Source organism: Camelus ferus, chromosome 10 (assembly GCF_009834535.1).
Source record: "Camelus ferus isolate YT-003-E chromosome 10, BCGSAC_Cfer_1.0, whole genome shotgun sequence".
Lineage (NCBI taxonomy): Eukaryota > Metazoa > Chordata > Mammalia > Artiodactyla > Camelidae > Camelus > Camelus ferus.
Genome location: NC_045705.1, coordinates 39,188,221 through 39,205,157, shown reverse-complemented (window position 1 = coordinate 39,205,157; position 16,937 = coordinate 39,188,221). Strand labels below are relative to the sequence as shown.

The 16,937-nt window shown below is 40.7% G+C and overlaps 1 protein-coding gene across 25 annotated transcripts in view; it reads left to right on the top strand.

Moving 5' to 3' along the window:
• DLG2 (discs large MAGUK scaffold protein 2) overlaps positions 1 to 16,937 on the top strand; it is a 1,704,777-nt gene that overhangs the window by 1,671,608 nt on the left and 16,232 nt on the right. For 18 of the 25 annotated variants that reach the window (XM_032488771.1, XM_032488765.1, XM_032488764.1 and 15 more), the window contains 3 exons: positions 2,979 to 3,078; positions 14,599 to 14,649; positions 15,601 to 15,702. In XM_032488771.1, coding sequence (XP_032344662.1) covers positions 2,979 to 3,078; positions 14,599 to 14,649; positions 15,601 to 15,702 — 253 coding nt within the window. Of the gene's footprint in view, positions 1 to 2,978; positions 3,079 to 3,914; positions 3,961 to 14,598; positions 14,650 to 15,600; positions 15,703 to 16,937 lie in introns of all 25 variants that reach the window. The other 7 variants (XM_032488772.1, XM_032488766.1, XM_032488778.1 and 4 more) reach the window with 1 other exon arrangement.

Below are 16,937 nucleotides of genomic sequence, written 5' to 3'. Positions count from 1 at the left end.
CCGCCATGAAGACAACGAATTGGAATTTAAAATACTGTAATGTAGGGGAAAAACAGCTTTGATCAAGCACGATTAATAGAGCTGTAGATTACCCTTCAGTTGCTTTAGTGCCATGTGTTCTATGAATAGTAAAAGTGCTAATTTATTATTCTCACCTAACACTCGTGTAACAGATTTTCCTTTTCTAAATTAAAAGAAAAAAGATTAACAGCAACAACAACAAAAAGCTTATATAATGGTATTATACATGTCTAATAAAATAAAGAATAGGTTAGAGGATTATAAAACACACATAACCTCTTCTAATTGAAATGTTTAACTCAGACCTTAAATGTATGACTTTTAAATCTGTGCGTGTGAACGAACGTTGTGATTTGGTTTGTGTCTGTAAATGTAAGGCAATGTGACCACCAGTGAATGATTCCATTACCTTTTCTTTAACACCAGTACAAAATGACTTTGAGTAATAAGACTGTTAGATAATTTTATTTTTGAGGAATTATTATGCGTTTTCTGTTCTTTTAAAAAGTGTGGTGCTAAATATTATGATGTCCCAATCAGATGACTCATGATACACAACATTTTCATACTTGGGATATGTTAACACATTACAGTCCTTGCTTAAAAAAAGATAAAAGAATGAATCACAGACAACACATTTTCATTTTCCTTTGATCCCACGAGACAATTTAAACAATGTGGTTTGCATGTGGCCCCATATGGCCCTCAAAGGCCTCCACATTGTCTGTTTGTGTCTACATTTTAACCCCAGGCTTTACTCCTCTTAGTGTTGTTTTGTATTTGCATGAAAATTTGTAAGTTTTTTTTTGCATGACAAGTCACCCATAATGTTGAAGTTGAATGTCTAACATATCTTGCAATATCACGTGTCATTAATTCTTACATGATATTTTTTTCTTTTATTTTCAGTTACTGACGTTTAAATATGCTTGAAATGTAAAAGTGGCATGAAACTGGAGTGATGCAAGAATATTTAATGTTCCTTTAAGGACATACCATTTTTTAACTGGGAAAATTTGGGGAGAGTTCCCAGCCTTGTCTTTGGACACCAGTCCTCAATTGCAAATTATGATAAAACTATATTGAACATAAGTGCTGTCAGCAGAGTAATAAATTCTGAAGTGATACTTTTTTCCCCTGTTTTTAGTTCTTGAATATGAAATACAAAATGTGTCCCCTGATTTCAGAATTTACTAAATATTTGATTTATTGTTTTTCTTAAAGCCTTCTTAATGGTACATAAAATTAAGCTCAACTAACTTTGATGAAATTCCCTAATAACTAAAAAAAAGGAACGAATTACTGAAAGACAGCACCAATATTTTAGTACTTTAATGTTTCCTAAATGAACATGACTACCAAAATGCATGAGTATACAAAGAAAAAAATTTATGTATATCATTTCGTCAAGCATCAGATCCATAAGGGCACATAACTGTTTCCTACCAATGGGCCAAAATACATCTATCCAAACAAGTATTGTTCCTTCCAAGTAGTCACCTTGCTGGCTCTACGTGTATTCCTACCAGCTGTCATTGCTAAAACTGTTTTAGAATACCCCTTGTCAAATTACCGGAGTCTCTGGCACATTCATTTTAATACCTGTGTGGTAACAAATCTTGTCCCTTGGAGACAGACCCTCAGAGCCAAAGAAGCTGGCAAAACATATTTTTTAAGTTGGGTGTAAATATGAAATTACCAAGACTTGCATGGCTCATAGCTTATAAAATGACAGTGAACACATTTCTCAAAGAAGAGCCCCAGAAAACATTGGTATGACAGCAACAATTGGGAATCAGTGACATTTTCTTGAGGAGTCTTCTAGGCAAATATCTGATATTGACTTGAGTGAATAAGTTCTAATATATGTATTCTGTTACGTCTGTCTGCATTATTTTTAACTCAACCTCATTTGAGCTAAGGGAATGGTTTACATTTTTAAAAACAGTCTTTCTTCCATTATTTCTTATCAATCAGTATATAGATAAGTAGTTGTTATATCTACTTGCCTGAGTAAATATCAAGTTAATAACTCTTTAGCAGAATTTTTAATAGATTTTGGTTGATGGTGTCCTGACTGTCACCAACTAGCTCTGCGATATTGGCAAGGGACTCAACCTCTCTATGCCTCTGGCCCCCTGTCCACAATTGAGGGCTTGGAGCTCAATTATCTTTAAAATCTCTTTTGAATGAAAATATAATACTATAATTATCTAATATCTGTGTGTGAACTATAATTATCATATATCATAATTCTACACATATCTCTGTGAGGTTTTCATTAAATTCAAGCTGAAGTAACTCAAATTCAAGTTATTTAAAAAGACATCCAGGGGAGTGAGGGTAGGGCTCAGTGGTAGAGCATGTGCTTAGCATGCGCAAGGTCCTGGGTTCAGTCCCCAGGACCTCCATTAAAAAAAAACAAGTTTTTAAAAAAGATGTCTAGACACTGATGTGCCTAGTGTCTCTAGTAAAGTCTTTTCTACCTCCTGATAATGATGATGATAAAGATGACCTCTGTATAGCACTTTCTGTTTATACTGCTTGAGATGAGTCTCACAACCTAAGATCTGATAGCATGATTCTCATTATGCAGATGAAGAAGATACTGAGGTTCAGAGGATTCAGTTACCTGTCTAAGGTGATAAACTAGCAAGTTACAGAGCCAGACAGAGACTGAGTCCTCTGCTTCCTAAATTTAATACTCATTTCCTACATTGTAATTTATCTGCAACTAGTCTTTTAATTAGGAGATAATTTTTCCAAGGTGTCATTATTCAGAATTTACACTCCTGGAAACCAAAATCTGCCTTTAGGGACCCTCCCACAGCCCTTTAGACTACCCACTTGCGTCACTACAGCTCTCTCTGCTTTTACAAACTAGTTGTTTTGTCAGCATGAGTGTGACAACAATTAGACGTCCCCTGTTTTTGCCCCATGCCTTTTCTCCTTCACAGTCATTCAATGACAAGCGTAAAAAGAGCTTCATCTTTTCACGAAAATTCCCATTCTACAAGAGCAAGGAGCAGAGTGAGCAGGAAACCAGTGATCCTGAACGTAAGTAGATTCTCGAAGAGAATGTCACCTGCAACACAAGAGAAAAAAAAAAATCCTTCACGGGCAACACGCATGATGTAGGCTCCCCCACGCCACACGCCTAGGCAAACAAACACGGCAGGCAGGCAGGTCAGGGCTTACTACTGTGACCAGTGTTTGGCTGCAGTCTGGATCCTTCCCTGGATGGAGCTCTTCTTTGCAAAACGCATTGGAGAGGGACCTAACCAAGTGGGGACTTTGCGTCCAAACAGCACTTACCTGTGACCAGGACTGGGTCTGGTTTGCCTTTTCTATCGTGCAACTCTCTAAGGGCTTGAGACAAATTCTTTTCTGGACAGAAATATTGGATTCCATTGCCACAGATTTTTTTTTTTTTTTGAATGCTAGCTAATTGGGAGCAAGTAAAGTTCCTGTGTCGCTTACTAGCATTTGTTCACTCCTTCCCTCCCAGCAAATATTAAACACTTACTGAGCAGCGAGCTTGTATTGGGTAGATGCTCAATCTAAGAATTGGCCATGAAACTCGGAGTGGATTGTTGCTCTCCGTGGTATGTGGCTGTGGCAATATTGACAGTGGGCAAAAATGGCGTTTGCTGACTTTTTCTTTTTCGGTAAAAATCTTCTGCTTAAACCTTGGGAGTTGCTTTACGAAGCCTTGAATCTCAGCCCAGGAGTTTGGGGTGAAAGTTGTTTCTGAAGAAGAAAGTGCGGGATCCAGATTGCTCAGGCAACACGGTCTGTCATGGTAGTATCCATTTCAACTCCACTGACTTCTTCCTTCCTCTTCCGTGGCTGTTCTCCCTCTCTCATTGCTCTCTCTGGGGACTTCCATGCAGGACATCCCCGGATTAGGTGACGACGGTTATGGAACAAAGACTCTGAGTAAGTTCCCAGGAATGGTCACTGTAACTTTTCTTTTCTTTTTCTTTCCTTTTGAGTTTGGCTTTTGTTCCTTTTCTTGAGGGCCTTTCACTCCTAGCATGCACAAGATACGAGTTTTATTTGTTACCTAGCTGTGAATGCTCCTACAAAGTAATTTTCAACCGTTTTGTTCTGCATGTCAGCATTGAAAAGCAAACTGTGTCAGGCACTGTAACTTCTGTTGCAGTTCACACCTTCCCTTTCTGACCGTGTGCTATGACTGAGCAAACATGGTCCCAGTGCCAACCGTGGCATCCCTTGCTCTGCCGCCTAATACCTCCCAGAGAGCAAGAAGCCATGTTGAAAGAAAGGGCGAGCTAAATGTTCTACAACAGGAAAGCAGAAACGTACTTTATGTTCTTCTGGCTTTTCACCCAGACATATTTAATGATCTTGCCAAATTCCGTAACTGGGTTGTACTTTGCTATTAGTAAAGGAGCTATTTTGTCGTCAAAAGGAACATGCATTCTCAAAAAGTAAATATTAAGCTCTTTGATCTTCCATGAATAATTCTTTGCTATTAACTTTGAACGATTTTTTTTTTCTGACTTGCAGTGATCCTGCTTGAAACGTTTGTATGATAAAGTTTTAGATATGTGTTAATATGTTTTTCCATCAGTGATTTGTTAGCTGCATTGCATAATCAGAGCTTCACTTTATAGTGTAGAATGGGACGTTAAAAATATATTAAACTTTTGTAATTTCCAGTTATTAATGCCTTTAGTCTGTCTCATTGCACTGAGTATTAAAAATAATAATCCTGTGTATTAATATACTTTAGTATGATTTTTCTCTTTAATACTAACTCCACCTTATAGGCACCAATGAAATCAGAACAGAGCTTTGTGTCTTTTGCAGCTGTGTCACATGTGCATTTTTCTTTGTTTTGTTTTACTTTAACAGCTATGGGCAATATTTTTAGAAGCTGTTCATTCCGTTGCTATAAAGCAAAATAACATTGAGCTGGACTTTGTTTTCAAGAGCTGGTTATATAACCCTGCATAATGATACCCTTCATCCTTCAAATTGTTAATTTGGACTTTTTTTTTTAGATATGCATATTTAGAAAAGAAAATCTGATCAAGAGTAACTGCTGATCTCCTTAAAGATGAAAACTTTATCTTTGAGTCTCTACATGGAATATGTCGTGAGATTTTTCCTAAATTAGTGGCTGAAGTTCAAATACTGATTTCAACATTATCTGGATAGTATCAAGTATCACCAGAGAGAATTTCCAAATTTTCAACTGAGTGGGGATGAGTAGTATTTTAATATATTATTAATAAATGAACATCACTAAAAGGTAGTTGCTACTGGACAGTCAAATATAGAAGTGACCCCCTTTTAAATCCAGAATGTGCAGAGGTTTTTTGCTCTTTAAAAACTGAGCAGATTTCACTAGGTAAAGTGATTTGCCAATTAGTGCTATTGGTAGCCATAATTTGGACTTTAGCCGGACCATATTTTAAATTTCTTTTTACCTACAAAACACAAAAATTCTGTTAAACAATATCTTGATGTTAAAAGAGATTGGTCGTTAAATAAAACACCACATGGTTCTAGATTTTTCTATAGTATAGCTTCATTTTAGATTATTCTTAGTAAATAATAAATAATAATATAGTTTTTATAAAAATCAAAAACAAGAAAAACCTGTCATCTTCATTTCAAGGTACCTGATAATCACTCACACGAAGATGTACCAATATTGGGTGTGTACTTTGACTTTTCAGTAACTAAAAACAAATTTGCACTGATTCATCCACACTTCTTTCCCAAGTGCCCCTTTGCACTTGTAACTTGTGTACCTAAATGAGCAATACAGTTCTGGTCAAACACCAATACAGAGAAAAATGATTCGGGCGAATTTAACCCATGCTTTGGTTTTCATTAGTTTTATGCTATAGAACTAATCCATCCATTAACTAACTCAGTAGTGAGAGTCCTTTCACAATCTTCACGTGTATCAACAGATCATCACATAGTTCACTTTAAAATACATTACAGTTTCATTTGTCAGTTGTACCTAATGAAGCTAAAAAACTAAAACTAATCCATCCAATTGGCAAAAATCTATAATAGCAAATACATTTTAAAGCACTCTTTTTTTTTTTTTACCGTTAGAGAATAATGTTATATATTCTTTTCCTTTTTTCTAAAAATGTCTGATAGTTGTCACTTTTTTAAAGCTGAAGTTATTGCTAATGGGCTTCAGAAATCAAATAGCCACATATTCTTTATTCAATTAGCCTGATATACAAAGAAGTTGATAAGTTGATGAATTTATCTTCTATAACTTAAATAGTATAAATGAAAGGAAATGATTTTGGAAATAAAAGCTCCAATTCTGACACATAACCAATATATCTCTGTTATGCTAGCTAAATTGTATTTTTATGAAAAAAAAGTTTGAAATATCACTGTATACTTGTACAGTCATTCAACATGAATTAAAAACATACTTCGTGCCAGGACCTGCACTGGGTATCAGACCATTCATCTCCTGCCTGTTCCATTCCTTCAGAACCTAATTGCTATCCAAGCAAGAATCTTAAATTAAAGCAAAGAAATATTGAACTGATTCATCAAACATTTTTCAGTGACTCATTTCTTCCTCCAAGAATTTCTCCACACTCATGATGCAGGACAGATGTTCAGCGATATCTTTCATCTTGCCAATTAGTTTACAAAGTATTTAAATAGAAATAAAATTCCAAGGATTCCAAGGATCAACTGGCAGTTTGAAACGCAGTGTTCCTGCAAAACACCTAAAGGCAAAACAGAGAAACAAAAAGCCTGCAAGAAAACATCCCTCCCTGCATGTCAGAAGCTCCTGAATTCATAGTCAAGAGCATCCAATTGAGATAAATTGACCTCTAGTAACAAGAATCTGGAAAATCAAAGCTACATGAATTAGTCAAAATATTTATGAAAAGAAAAGTACTTAGATGGACAGTATGCATTTTTTGTAATTAAACATACTTTCCTGTTTGGGAAAAAGACACAGCAGTCAAGTAGTAGCTTCCTGGAAAATGGAGATAAAGTTTTCATCTTCATCTTACCCGAGTTTTCTTAATGCGTCTCTTCTGCGGCCTCTTAACTTGCCTTCGCTCACGTTTCTAGTAGCCTTGCATGGTGTTCCTTTAAGTTCTGGCTGCTCTCCAATGCTTGGTATCTCTTTAATTTGCTGTGCTGTTCTTGCAGAACATGTGTCTTCTAATGCCAGCGATAGCGAAAGTAGCTACCGTAAGTTATTGCTTTGGTTTGTGGTTCTTTTCTTTGCAATTGCCCCCTTGCCTGTGGTGGTCATGTCAGATTTTTGCTGTCATTGTTTTTCAATCACTGCCCTTTACCATCCTCATCCAAAGCAAATGGCTTGAAACGAAATCATCATTTGATGTGGAAAGATACAAAAGACACTAGAGCCATTGGTGGACTCATGATTTGTGCGAGTGGGCACATTCTTGCTAATAAATGATTCCAACCTCAGCTGGCTGTGACCTGGTGGTGCAATTCTCCCAGAGAAGGTGGGAGGAAAGTTCAGCCTGGTGGATTTTGACATTGTGTCCCTCAAAATAATTTAAACTTCTTGCAGAAAGGTTGAAAAGTCATCATGGTTTTATTTTTCTTCTCATTTTGCCTTTTCCTTTCTGTTCCTGGCTCCCCTTTACAAGAGAAATCTTGATAAATTATTGTGTTCCTTTTAAATCGAGCATGAACCTTGTATATCTCTTCTCTCCCTGATTAGTATTTTAAGGTAGATACTATGTTATATCTAACTTTATATTTTGATGGTTGGGAAGAGATGAAAAAGTTTCATCCTCTAATGTTGAAGGAACTCACTTTTTGTTTAAAAATGAACAAATCATGGATCAGAAAGCTTAACTGAAAAGGTAGGTAACTATTTAAAATTTATTTCTGGTTTTTGTTTGGTCATCTCAAGCCATTTGCTTAGAGTATAAAAATATTCACCGAATGCCAAGCACATCCTTTTTAACTGCTCTTGTGGTTTCTTACCACTTACTGGTTTTTGGTGACTAAAATAAGTACATATTACTGCTGGGATCCTCGCAATTTCTGTAATATTTATTTGTAGTCTTTAGTGAAATGGGTTACTCAAAGAGCATTTGCTGAGGATATTAGAAAATTGCAGGCCCAATACCTATGACCCTCTGCTACCAAAGCAGAAACTGATTGGAGAGTTTTTTGTGTCTTTAGGGGGTTTTGTTTGTTTGGTTTTTGCTTGAATATTGTACTAATTGAAAACTAGAATAGAAAGATAGACTAGCTTTTGTTTGTTTTTTGTTTTGGTTTTTCTCCATTACAGCATGGTACTTTCCAAAACCATGCCTTTTTTGAGGTGAAGTGTCAGATCCTGTTCTTGGAGTATGACAAATTCAATTTGAATCTTGAGAAAGGCTTTGGATAATCAGATTGGTAGAAAAATAGGGGGGAAAAAAACACTAAGAGGAAAGATGACAGATGGAGGAGGTAGGGGCCAGAGGAGGAAGTTGAAATACACCACAGAATGAAAGGAAAAAAATTGTGGTGAGATCCTTGATCAACCAAATAATATTAAAAACCCCTTATTTTCTTCCTCAACAGAGTGGCAAGTCCTATTGACCAAAAGAATAAAAGGGATCTTGTCCTCAACATGATCTCTAACATTTTTACATTCTTCCGACTCTTAAAATTATGATTATCCCAAATTGGGAAAATGTTTGCCTCCCCATCTTTCATTTGTTTTTAAAACAAAGAGACCTGGTTAAGAAGTGACCAAAGATTGTCTTCCTGATGCCTGAGATACCTGTAATTTAGTGTAAGGAAAAATATAACTCATTTGTTGGGTTTCATGGAGATCCATGGCACTAGTTTCTTTGATGTTCAGTTTTTGATTTTTAAGGGTTACACTTCCATTTGGTACACCCAGGTACAGAAAGGGAAAACATCTTAATCTTGTTCTTTCAATCCCTTTTATGGAAAGTACGTAAGAACTACCTTTTCCTTTGGAAATCCTTTTTAGAATATTTCAGAGGTCCTTCTCTTCTCCTTCAGAAATGGGAATGTTCTTCTCAGGATTATTAAGTTACAAAAATTACATCAAGGCCCTCAGCTGCTTGACAGGTTTTTGATTACAGTGCTCCAAGATGACATCCATAATTCTTTTCACTCTCAAATAGTAGGTACCTTTGAATGTTTGTTGAATGAATAACGGAAACATTGCAGGCAGCTTGAATTATCTATGAGAAGAGAGAAGAGTTGGAACTGGACTCTACAATATTCCTAGAGAAAATGTGAGGCCTGATCGTCTCTACTGGTTTGAGTCTCATCTGAGGGAACAGAAAGTCAGCCACTCAGATTGCTTTCTTTACAAATGAAAGAAAGTAGAGCCTTAGTCATAGCTTAGAGGGAAAAAATGGTATTTCTTTCTCCAGGATGGCAATATGCAGAATTACAGAGGAATATGCATTAGTTCATTCAGCATCCACTATATGTCATGCTCTCTAACAGGCATCTTAAGACCCAAGATGAATCTCAACAAACTCTGGAACTCAGCACACATACAATGAGAGAGACAGAGAGCCACCCATTGGTGGCTGTTTCTAGAATAAGTCTGGCCCAAGAGTGGTAGGGCTTCAGAGATGATTTCAAAGAGGAAGGAGGCTTTGAGCTGAGCTTTGCGAAGATGAGGCACTGGCCAGCTCCATAAGTTGCCTTTCCAGTAAGGGCAGCAGCATGACAAAAGACACAGAGGCCTGGGACAGACCTGATTTCTAAAAAGTGCCATTTTGAAATCAAAGCAGATTGAAATTTGCTATTGAATTCCTGGCTTTTGCTATAATTATGACTAACTTTTATGTTTTGTGAATAGCAGTAGAAACAAATGCAAAAAAGGCCCTTTTTCACTCATGTCCAGGTTTAATTTTTTACTCTTAGAACCATTCCACGTGCATTTGGGGACAAATGGCTAAAAAAAAAATGATCAGCAGTTAGAAACAAAAGCCCAGGCTCCTGTGTTTCACAGCTCCAGAGGGCACCATTCACACTGCATTCTGGAGTTACACATTGTGCCAGCCTTACCTGAAAGCCTCATATGTTTTCCGAGTTAGACACATACGAGTTTACCCAAACCTCTATTTCTAATAAATAGCTCAGACCTTTGCAGCACCATCTCAAGAATTACAGAATAATTTTCTCCTAATTTCAGCTATATGGGGTTCAAAGATGCTCAAAGTCCAGCTACACTGAGGTTCAGAGTGCGCTAGCTAAAGTGCAGTTTGTGGTTGTTTTGTATCCCTTTCATTTGCCCTTATATACGGAGGCAGTAAGGACCAAGTAGCTGTAATGAAGACCTTGCAAATCTCTACAAGCTGAAGACTTGCCTTCCTGAAAGCTCAGTAAAGCTTCTCATCTCATTATAGATATAGGGGAGCTGATGATTATTCTTCTAACCCATTGGTGCTCCTCAGTTAAGTAGGATTTTTCAAAACAAGAATCTTGAATAAATGATCCAAGTGTAATTGAGGTACTGAAACAAGTAGACCTCAGACTTCCCCTCTGGAATCAGTCAAAATGGTGCCCATCTTCTCCATTCTCCACCCTTCTCAAGTGTAGCCCTTATATTTCCCTTAGTTCTTTAGCCTTTACAAAGCAGTTTTTATTATATCTGTTATTAGATAAATTAAAATACGAGACATACCTGATATTACTACCCCATTCCACAGTGAGGAAGCTGAGCTACAAAGAGCTACTTGGCTCACTGATATGATGGCAATGCAAGTCCAGCTGAGATATTTTAATTCTGAAACTCATGCGTTTTCACTCTTCCCTATAGTTTGTAATCCAAGTGTCCTCACATTTTATCCAGCACATTTCAAGCATTTCATACCACTTATCAAATTAATACAAGCAGCAACATTTATATAGTGTGACTCTGTACTAGGCCTGATTTTAAGGGCTCCATGCATAGTAAGTGCTTTCATCTTCTAAAGATCCTATGAAGACACTGAATCACTAATTCACTATGTGACCGTGAAGGAATCACCGAGCATCTTTGAACCTCAGTTCTCTCCTCTGTAAAGTGAGTAGCTTGAGTTAGAGCAGAGAGATGGGAAACTGATGTTAATCCAGATCGCACCTTGGGCCATCTGGTATTAGCTGCCTGAAGAACCATATTGAAATGTGTTGAGACCAAGTGAGGCTCAGCAGCAGTTCAGGCCGTGCTGGAAGCGTCATGCGTGTGGAGGGGGCCGCATCTCGTGCTGCAGGCTTTCCACCTCTGAACCATGGGAGCTCCAAGCCCTTTCTTAGCGCTAACCTTGGGTGGCTCGGGAACTAGGTCTAGTTTATTCTGCATACTTAGCCGATGCAGGCACTGAACGTTACATTTAGAACATTAGACATCCTGCCACTGGTCTTCACTGCCCTCCTTTCTCTTTTCTAGTTTTGAAAAATTCCTACAGAACAACCACCTGTTTTTCCCTCTCAGGAGGGCCTGTTAGGTTCTTACTCTGATCCCCTCTCGTGGTGACTTGCCTCAGTGTAAAGGCGGCGTTTGGTGGAGAGGCCTCCAGTGGCCTCCGCGAAGACTCGGCAGGCCGCAGGCGGCCGCCCCCAGCGCCGCTCTCCCGCCTCCTGCCACACGGCTGCCAAAACAAGACCAAGTCATCATTTGTCCCCTTGTGTCAGCTGTTATTTCTAGGTGCCAACACCTCCTGGGTAAAAAAACAGAGAAACTAGTAAGGATGACTATTTTATGGTGATGACACAACAGCATGTTAAAAAAGAGAGAGAGAGAGTTGGTGTTTGCAGATGGAGCCCCTTATGGCCTGTCAGTGAGCTGACCCGGGTTCAGCTCCTCCCTCTGCCACCCACCCTTTGCTCGTTTGTCAGTTCTGCCGCTGCGTCTCAGCCCCCACAGAGAGTCCTACATCTCTGGCGTTTTTGAGACAGTGCCATATACTCAGCAAGGAGTCCAAAAAGATGTGCTTTTAAATCTTGACTCCACTACTTACTCACTGAGGAAACAGGCCCCATCTTTGAGCCTCAGCTTCTTCATCTGTAAAGTGGAGATCATCAGAGCACCTGTCGCCAAGGAAATGGCTGTGAAAAACAGGAGGCGGCAGCCGTGAAAGCCTTCTGTTGCCTGTAAGGTGCTATACAGACGCAAATTAGCTTTCCTCCATTGCTGTGACTCTTTTCCCTCCCCTTCTTAGTCTCTTTCCCACTGCTCGTAGGGCTTTTTGTTCTTGAACGTGAAAGTGAAAATTGGTTTGAGGCGCTGGGTTCACAGCTATTACGTAACGCCAGCTGCCGTGGCACCTCTGCGGGCTTCCTCGCACAGTCCCTGGTTGTCACCAGGTCTTTAGAATCAGGATGGGCCTTGCCGTAGGGATGCCGTCACTGCTGTCTGCCAGTCTTACTGCTCTGAGCAAGAACCAGCGCCTCTTGTAGGTTAGAAAGTAATGCAAAAGGCAGTGGCTCAATGAAGAACTACGGAACTCCCTAACAAAGTTAATCAAAGCTGTGTTGCTTTCTCCTAGTTTCCTCAATCACAAGTTGTACATACTGGCACCAAATAATTTATTTAAGGTTTGCTTGTAGAATGTCCCATCAGCATGATTTGCAAGGCCTTTGGAAAGAGATTTCTGTGGGAACACGAGGTGTTACATTTATTTAGAGAAAGCCGCTCTTCCGGAAAGGAAAGCATATAGACAGAAACACAAAGTAGAGCCTATCTTTGGCTTCGCTGCTCATTCTGTCTCCTGCCACTAAAATCAGAATGCAGATTCACTGGCCTCTTTATGTTTAACACCAGGGACACAGTGGTAACTGTGGTCTGGGGTTCCCAGGCTAGAGATGAGGCCTAAGTATCCCCTGATGTTTAAACCCTCTGTTATCCCAGGGTCAGGATTCTCCTCTCACATGTTAATCATCCCATGGGGACTGCCCTGAAAGTTAGTCTGACCTTGCGGTGTCGGTCTGCCGTGCTTCGCTCTCTAAAGCTGTGCTTTTACCCCAGCCATTTTTATACTTAACTTCAGAATTCCTATGACCACTACATGTCTCAGGGTTTAGATGACAGGGGCTTAGCTATCAACTACCTTTATTATTTTTTGGCCCAGCCTCTATACATTTCAGTAGTTTCATTTATTAAAAGAGAGTCTTTTTTTTCCTGTATAAAAAAAAAAATCATGAATCTGATTCCTCACATACCAAACCCCTGCCCAGATGTGGGAAAATCCCCTGAACATTTCTGGAGCCTCCATAGTAGGTTCCACTCAGATGGAGCACCAGTGCCCAGGCTCCATGGCTTTTGGAAGTAGCTCAGAAATAGCCTCGCAGTGCTTTTCGGAGCGTGGACCCCGCCTGTGGGTGACATAGGATGTGATATAGGCCTGAGGCCATTTCTCATGCTTGAAAAAGGCAAGACACTCCCCCCCGCCCAGGGAAGGCATCTGTACTGCACAGTTCTATCCGTAGAGTGCTTAATTTCCCAAAATCAGTTGTCATTGTCAAAACTGTTGGTCATACTAACTCCTTTTATGAAATTAACTCACCCTCCTGAGGCTGTGGCTGTTGGAGTAGGAGCACGTGACACTGACAGACTGTGAGTGTATTTTGGGGTGATGAGGAGAAAAAGCAACGAGACCCCTTGCCCTTTGGTTTGAGGAAGAACTACCTCCTATCACGCTCCTCTGTAGAAAAGCACAGAGGTGGGGAGGTGCTGCCCCACCAGGAGACCGTCGGCCCTGGGCCCAGAGCAAATGCAGGAGTAGAGCCTTCGAGGTTTGCAGCTGTAGACGGCTCGTCTCATGCCTCGATCATCAGCTGGGCAAAATTGATGACTGAGAAAAACAACTGCCTAAAACCAATGTACTTTCCACAGTTGTGTGTTGACCTGAGGCTCACCACGAATCAAGCTTGTAGCAGGTGGCACTGGAGGGGCTGACCCTTCTGCTGCAGTGTCTGTCCTTCTCTTTCCAAAGTTTCAAGGCTAGTTTAGCAGCAGTTATAACTAGTGATTTAGGGTCTTCCTCAATTTTTTATCTTCTTCGTTGACCCAGCATTTTCTTGATGAATTAGCATTAGAGTAAAATCCTCAGCACCCTGGAGTGTGTGCTGAGGATGTTTTTTGTCTCATAAGTGAAATGAGCAGAACAATGTGCTTCTTTAGGGAATACAACGGAAGATGATAGAAAGGTCCAGAAGTTCTGGTAGTGTAGCAGCCAGCTATTGGCTGGACCCTCTCCTTGAACTCAGCAGGTTCCTTTTAAGTAGGAATGCTGGCGGGGAGGCCACAGTGCTCCGTTTCTCCATGTCAGACGGAAGGCCATCTCTGAGGTCACCGCCCTGCAGAACTGCGGGCAGCCAGCCTCCAGCTTCTCCTCAGAGATCTGGCCATCGATCACCCGACACTGGAATAGTGTGGAACAGTTTTCTGAGGCTGAAGTGATTTGGGGAATGGTTCAAGGAGGGAGAGAGCAGGGAAGATTAACCTTGCACTGGGTCTATTTCTGGGGTTACAGAGCAGGGCTTGTAGCTGGGGTATATGACAGGTTGTTAGTCCACTGTAATTTTCCTTTCTTCTCTTCTCAGGAGGCCAAGAAGACTTCATTCTTTCTTATGAGCCTGTCACAAGGCAGGAAAGTAAGTTTCCCAGCGTACTCTGGTTCCTGCTTTCCAGGCCATAACAGGTGACACCATTACAGGAAGGCAAGAGTGAAGGAGTAAGGAAAGTAAACTCCTTAATACTCAGCAGGCCCCAGACCAAACGCCGCTCTCTCTTTGACCCCGTGACCAAGCAGACAACTTCCCTGCTGCGCACGGGCAGCGGCAGCTCCCAGGAGGATGGCACTGCCCTGCCGATGCGTGGTCCTTACTGGGAAGGACCACATGTGAACCACAAAGAGCCCCACCACCAGGATCCGTGGATAAAACCTCCCGGGAGGTGGACATCAGCTCAGGATTGAGAAGGGATTTCCAGCAAGTCGTCTCCTGGGCTGCTCCAGAAGCCAGGGAGGAGTTTATACAGAGCCTAATGGCTACTGACAAGGGCATTGCCGAGAAAATTCAGGCATCAGAGGAGGCGTTTGTACCAAATGAACTTTAGAGTTCCTTCCAACCCCCTGATACAGAGGAATTGGGAAAATCCAAGCAGAGTATGGAGAGTATTTTGAGCTGAAGAAAAGAAATTATAAAAACATAAGGTGTCATTGCGGCTAATGATTACTTTTAAAAGTCATTGTCCCAACGATGGGCAAATAGCTACTTCGGAATCTTTTTTTCTCCCACTCAATTGACGAAATCCAGTAGTTTTGACATTGTGCAGGCATAACCGAAGACTAAGCAATGCTCCTTGGAATGTTTCTTCTCGTTAACAGACACTGCTTTTGCGGTTCCCTGTTAGTAAATTCCAGAAAGTAGGCCCAGCCAGGATACTGAGTGTTAAACATCTGTTTCCCTGTGCAAGGCTGTATGGGCAGTTCATCCACCGAAGTAACGCCCTCGCAGTTCTTAGCGTTAGGCAGTTTTGCCTTAAGAATCACAGTGGTTTCCAGGCTTTTCTCCTCATCTGCATCTTCCTCTCCGTCTCTGCAGTAAACTATACCCGGCCAGTGATTATCCTGGGCCCCATGAAAGATCGCATCAATGACGACTTGATATCTGAATTCCCTGACAAATTTGGCTCCTGTGTGCCTCGTGAGTATCATTTCTCTTTTCTCTGGAAAAAAAGCTCGGCTCCTTCTGAGATGATAAAATGTAATTCTGTTCCTCCAGTATTCTCTCCAGTGATTCAAATACCGTCAGTTACCTACTATCTGAGCATCTAATTTTCTCTGCCGAACACGTTTCATCTATGCTGCCATGTATTGTTCTCTATAGTGAGTATAATGAGGTTCTCCAAACTGACTGTGGTCCCGTAGAAGGCAGGGGTGAGTCCTTTGTAACTCCCATAGCATTTAAACTAGCATAGGATCATTGATAGGCATCAGTGTGCTCTGACAGATGGGTTGAAATGCCACTGAAGCATCTTTTCCCATAGAATAATGTTACTGAACCAGGTTTGTTTGCCCAATGCACAGCAAGCCAAATGCCAGGATGCCGAGGTTTGCAACAGAGAAAGGATTCATTCACAAGGTGGCCAAGTGAGGAGATGGGAGAATGAATCCCAAATTCACCTCCCCGAAGGCGAGGGGCTAGGAATATTTATGGGATAAAGGCGCAAGGTGATCTGAGGTGTGGGAAGCGTGGGGAAGGGTGATTGGAAATAAGGAAAAAATGAGATAATTGTCTTTCTGTACAGGAGCAAGAAAACTACAGGCTTCTTCATGGGATGCATGTTCAGAAAATGGCAGCCTAGCATGTTCTGAGGGTGGAATTTTTGGCCCTCTGGTGTCAAAAGATCACCAAGTGGACACTGGCACATACATGCCCAGTTGGAGGGTCAGTGGTCTTAGCCAGTCTCAGCCAGCTCAAGGTCGAACTGGACACAGCTGACTCCGAATTCCTGAAAAACAGTTCAGCCAAACACCTTATCGTTTAGGCCACGTGACGCTTGGAGAACGTGTGATTGTTTTTTTTGTAGCAACAATTTGAGCAAGCTTGATCAGTGAGGTCATGTTGCAGGTTTAATGGATCTAACTGATGATCACCCTGGGTTACCATAAGAGCGATCAGAAACAAAGCCATGTATTAAAATCATCTCAGGATGACATAGGGCCATGTGTCAATCCAAAACAAAATAGCCTGTCCCGAGGGGCTTAGCAGTCTCGGACGTTGTGGGGGATGAAGACCGAGATCAGAAGGATGTAACATTTTCATCTGCCCTCTAGGCCACTGCAGATTTTAACCTGCTTTCTTGTCACTGTGGCCAATCACCAGGTCTCCTGGTCCCTCTGATACACCCAGGGCCTCCCGCCCTGTGAGGTTCTGTC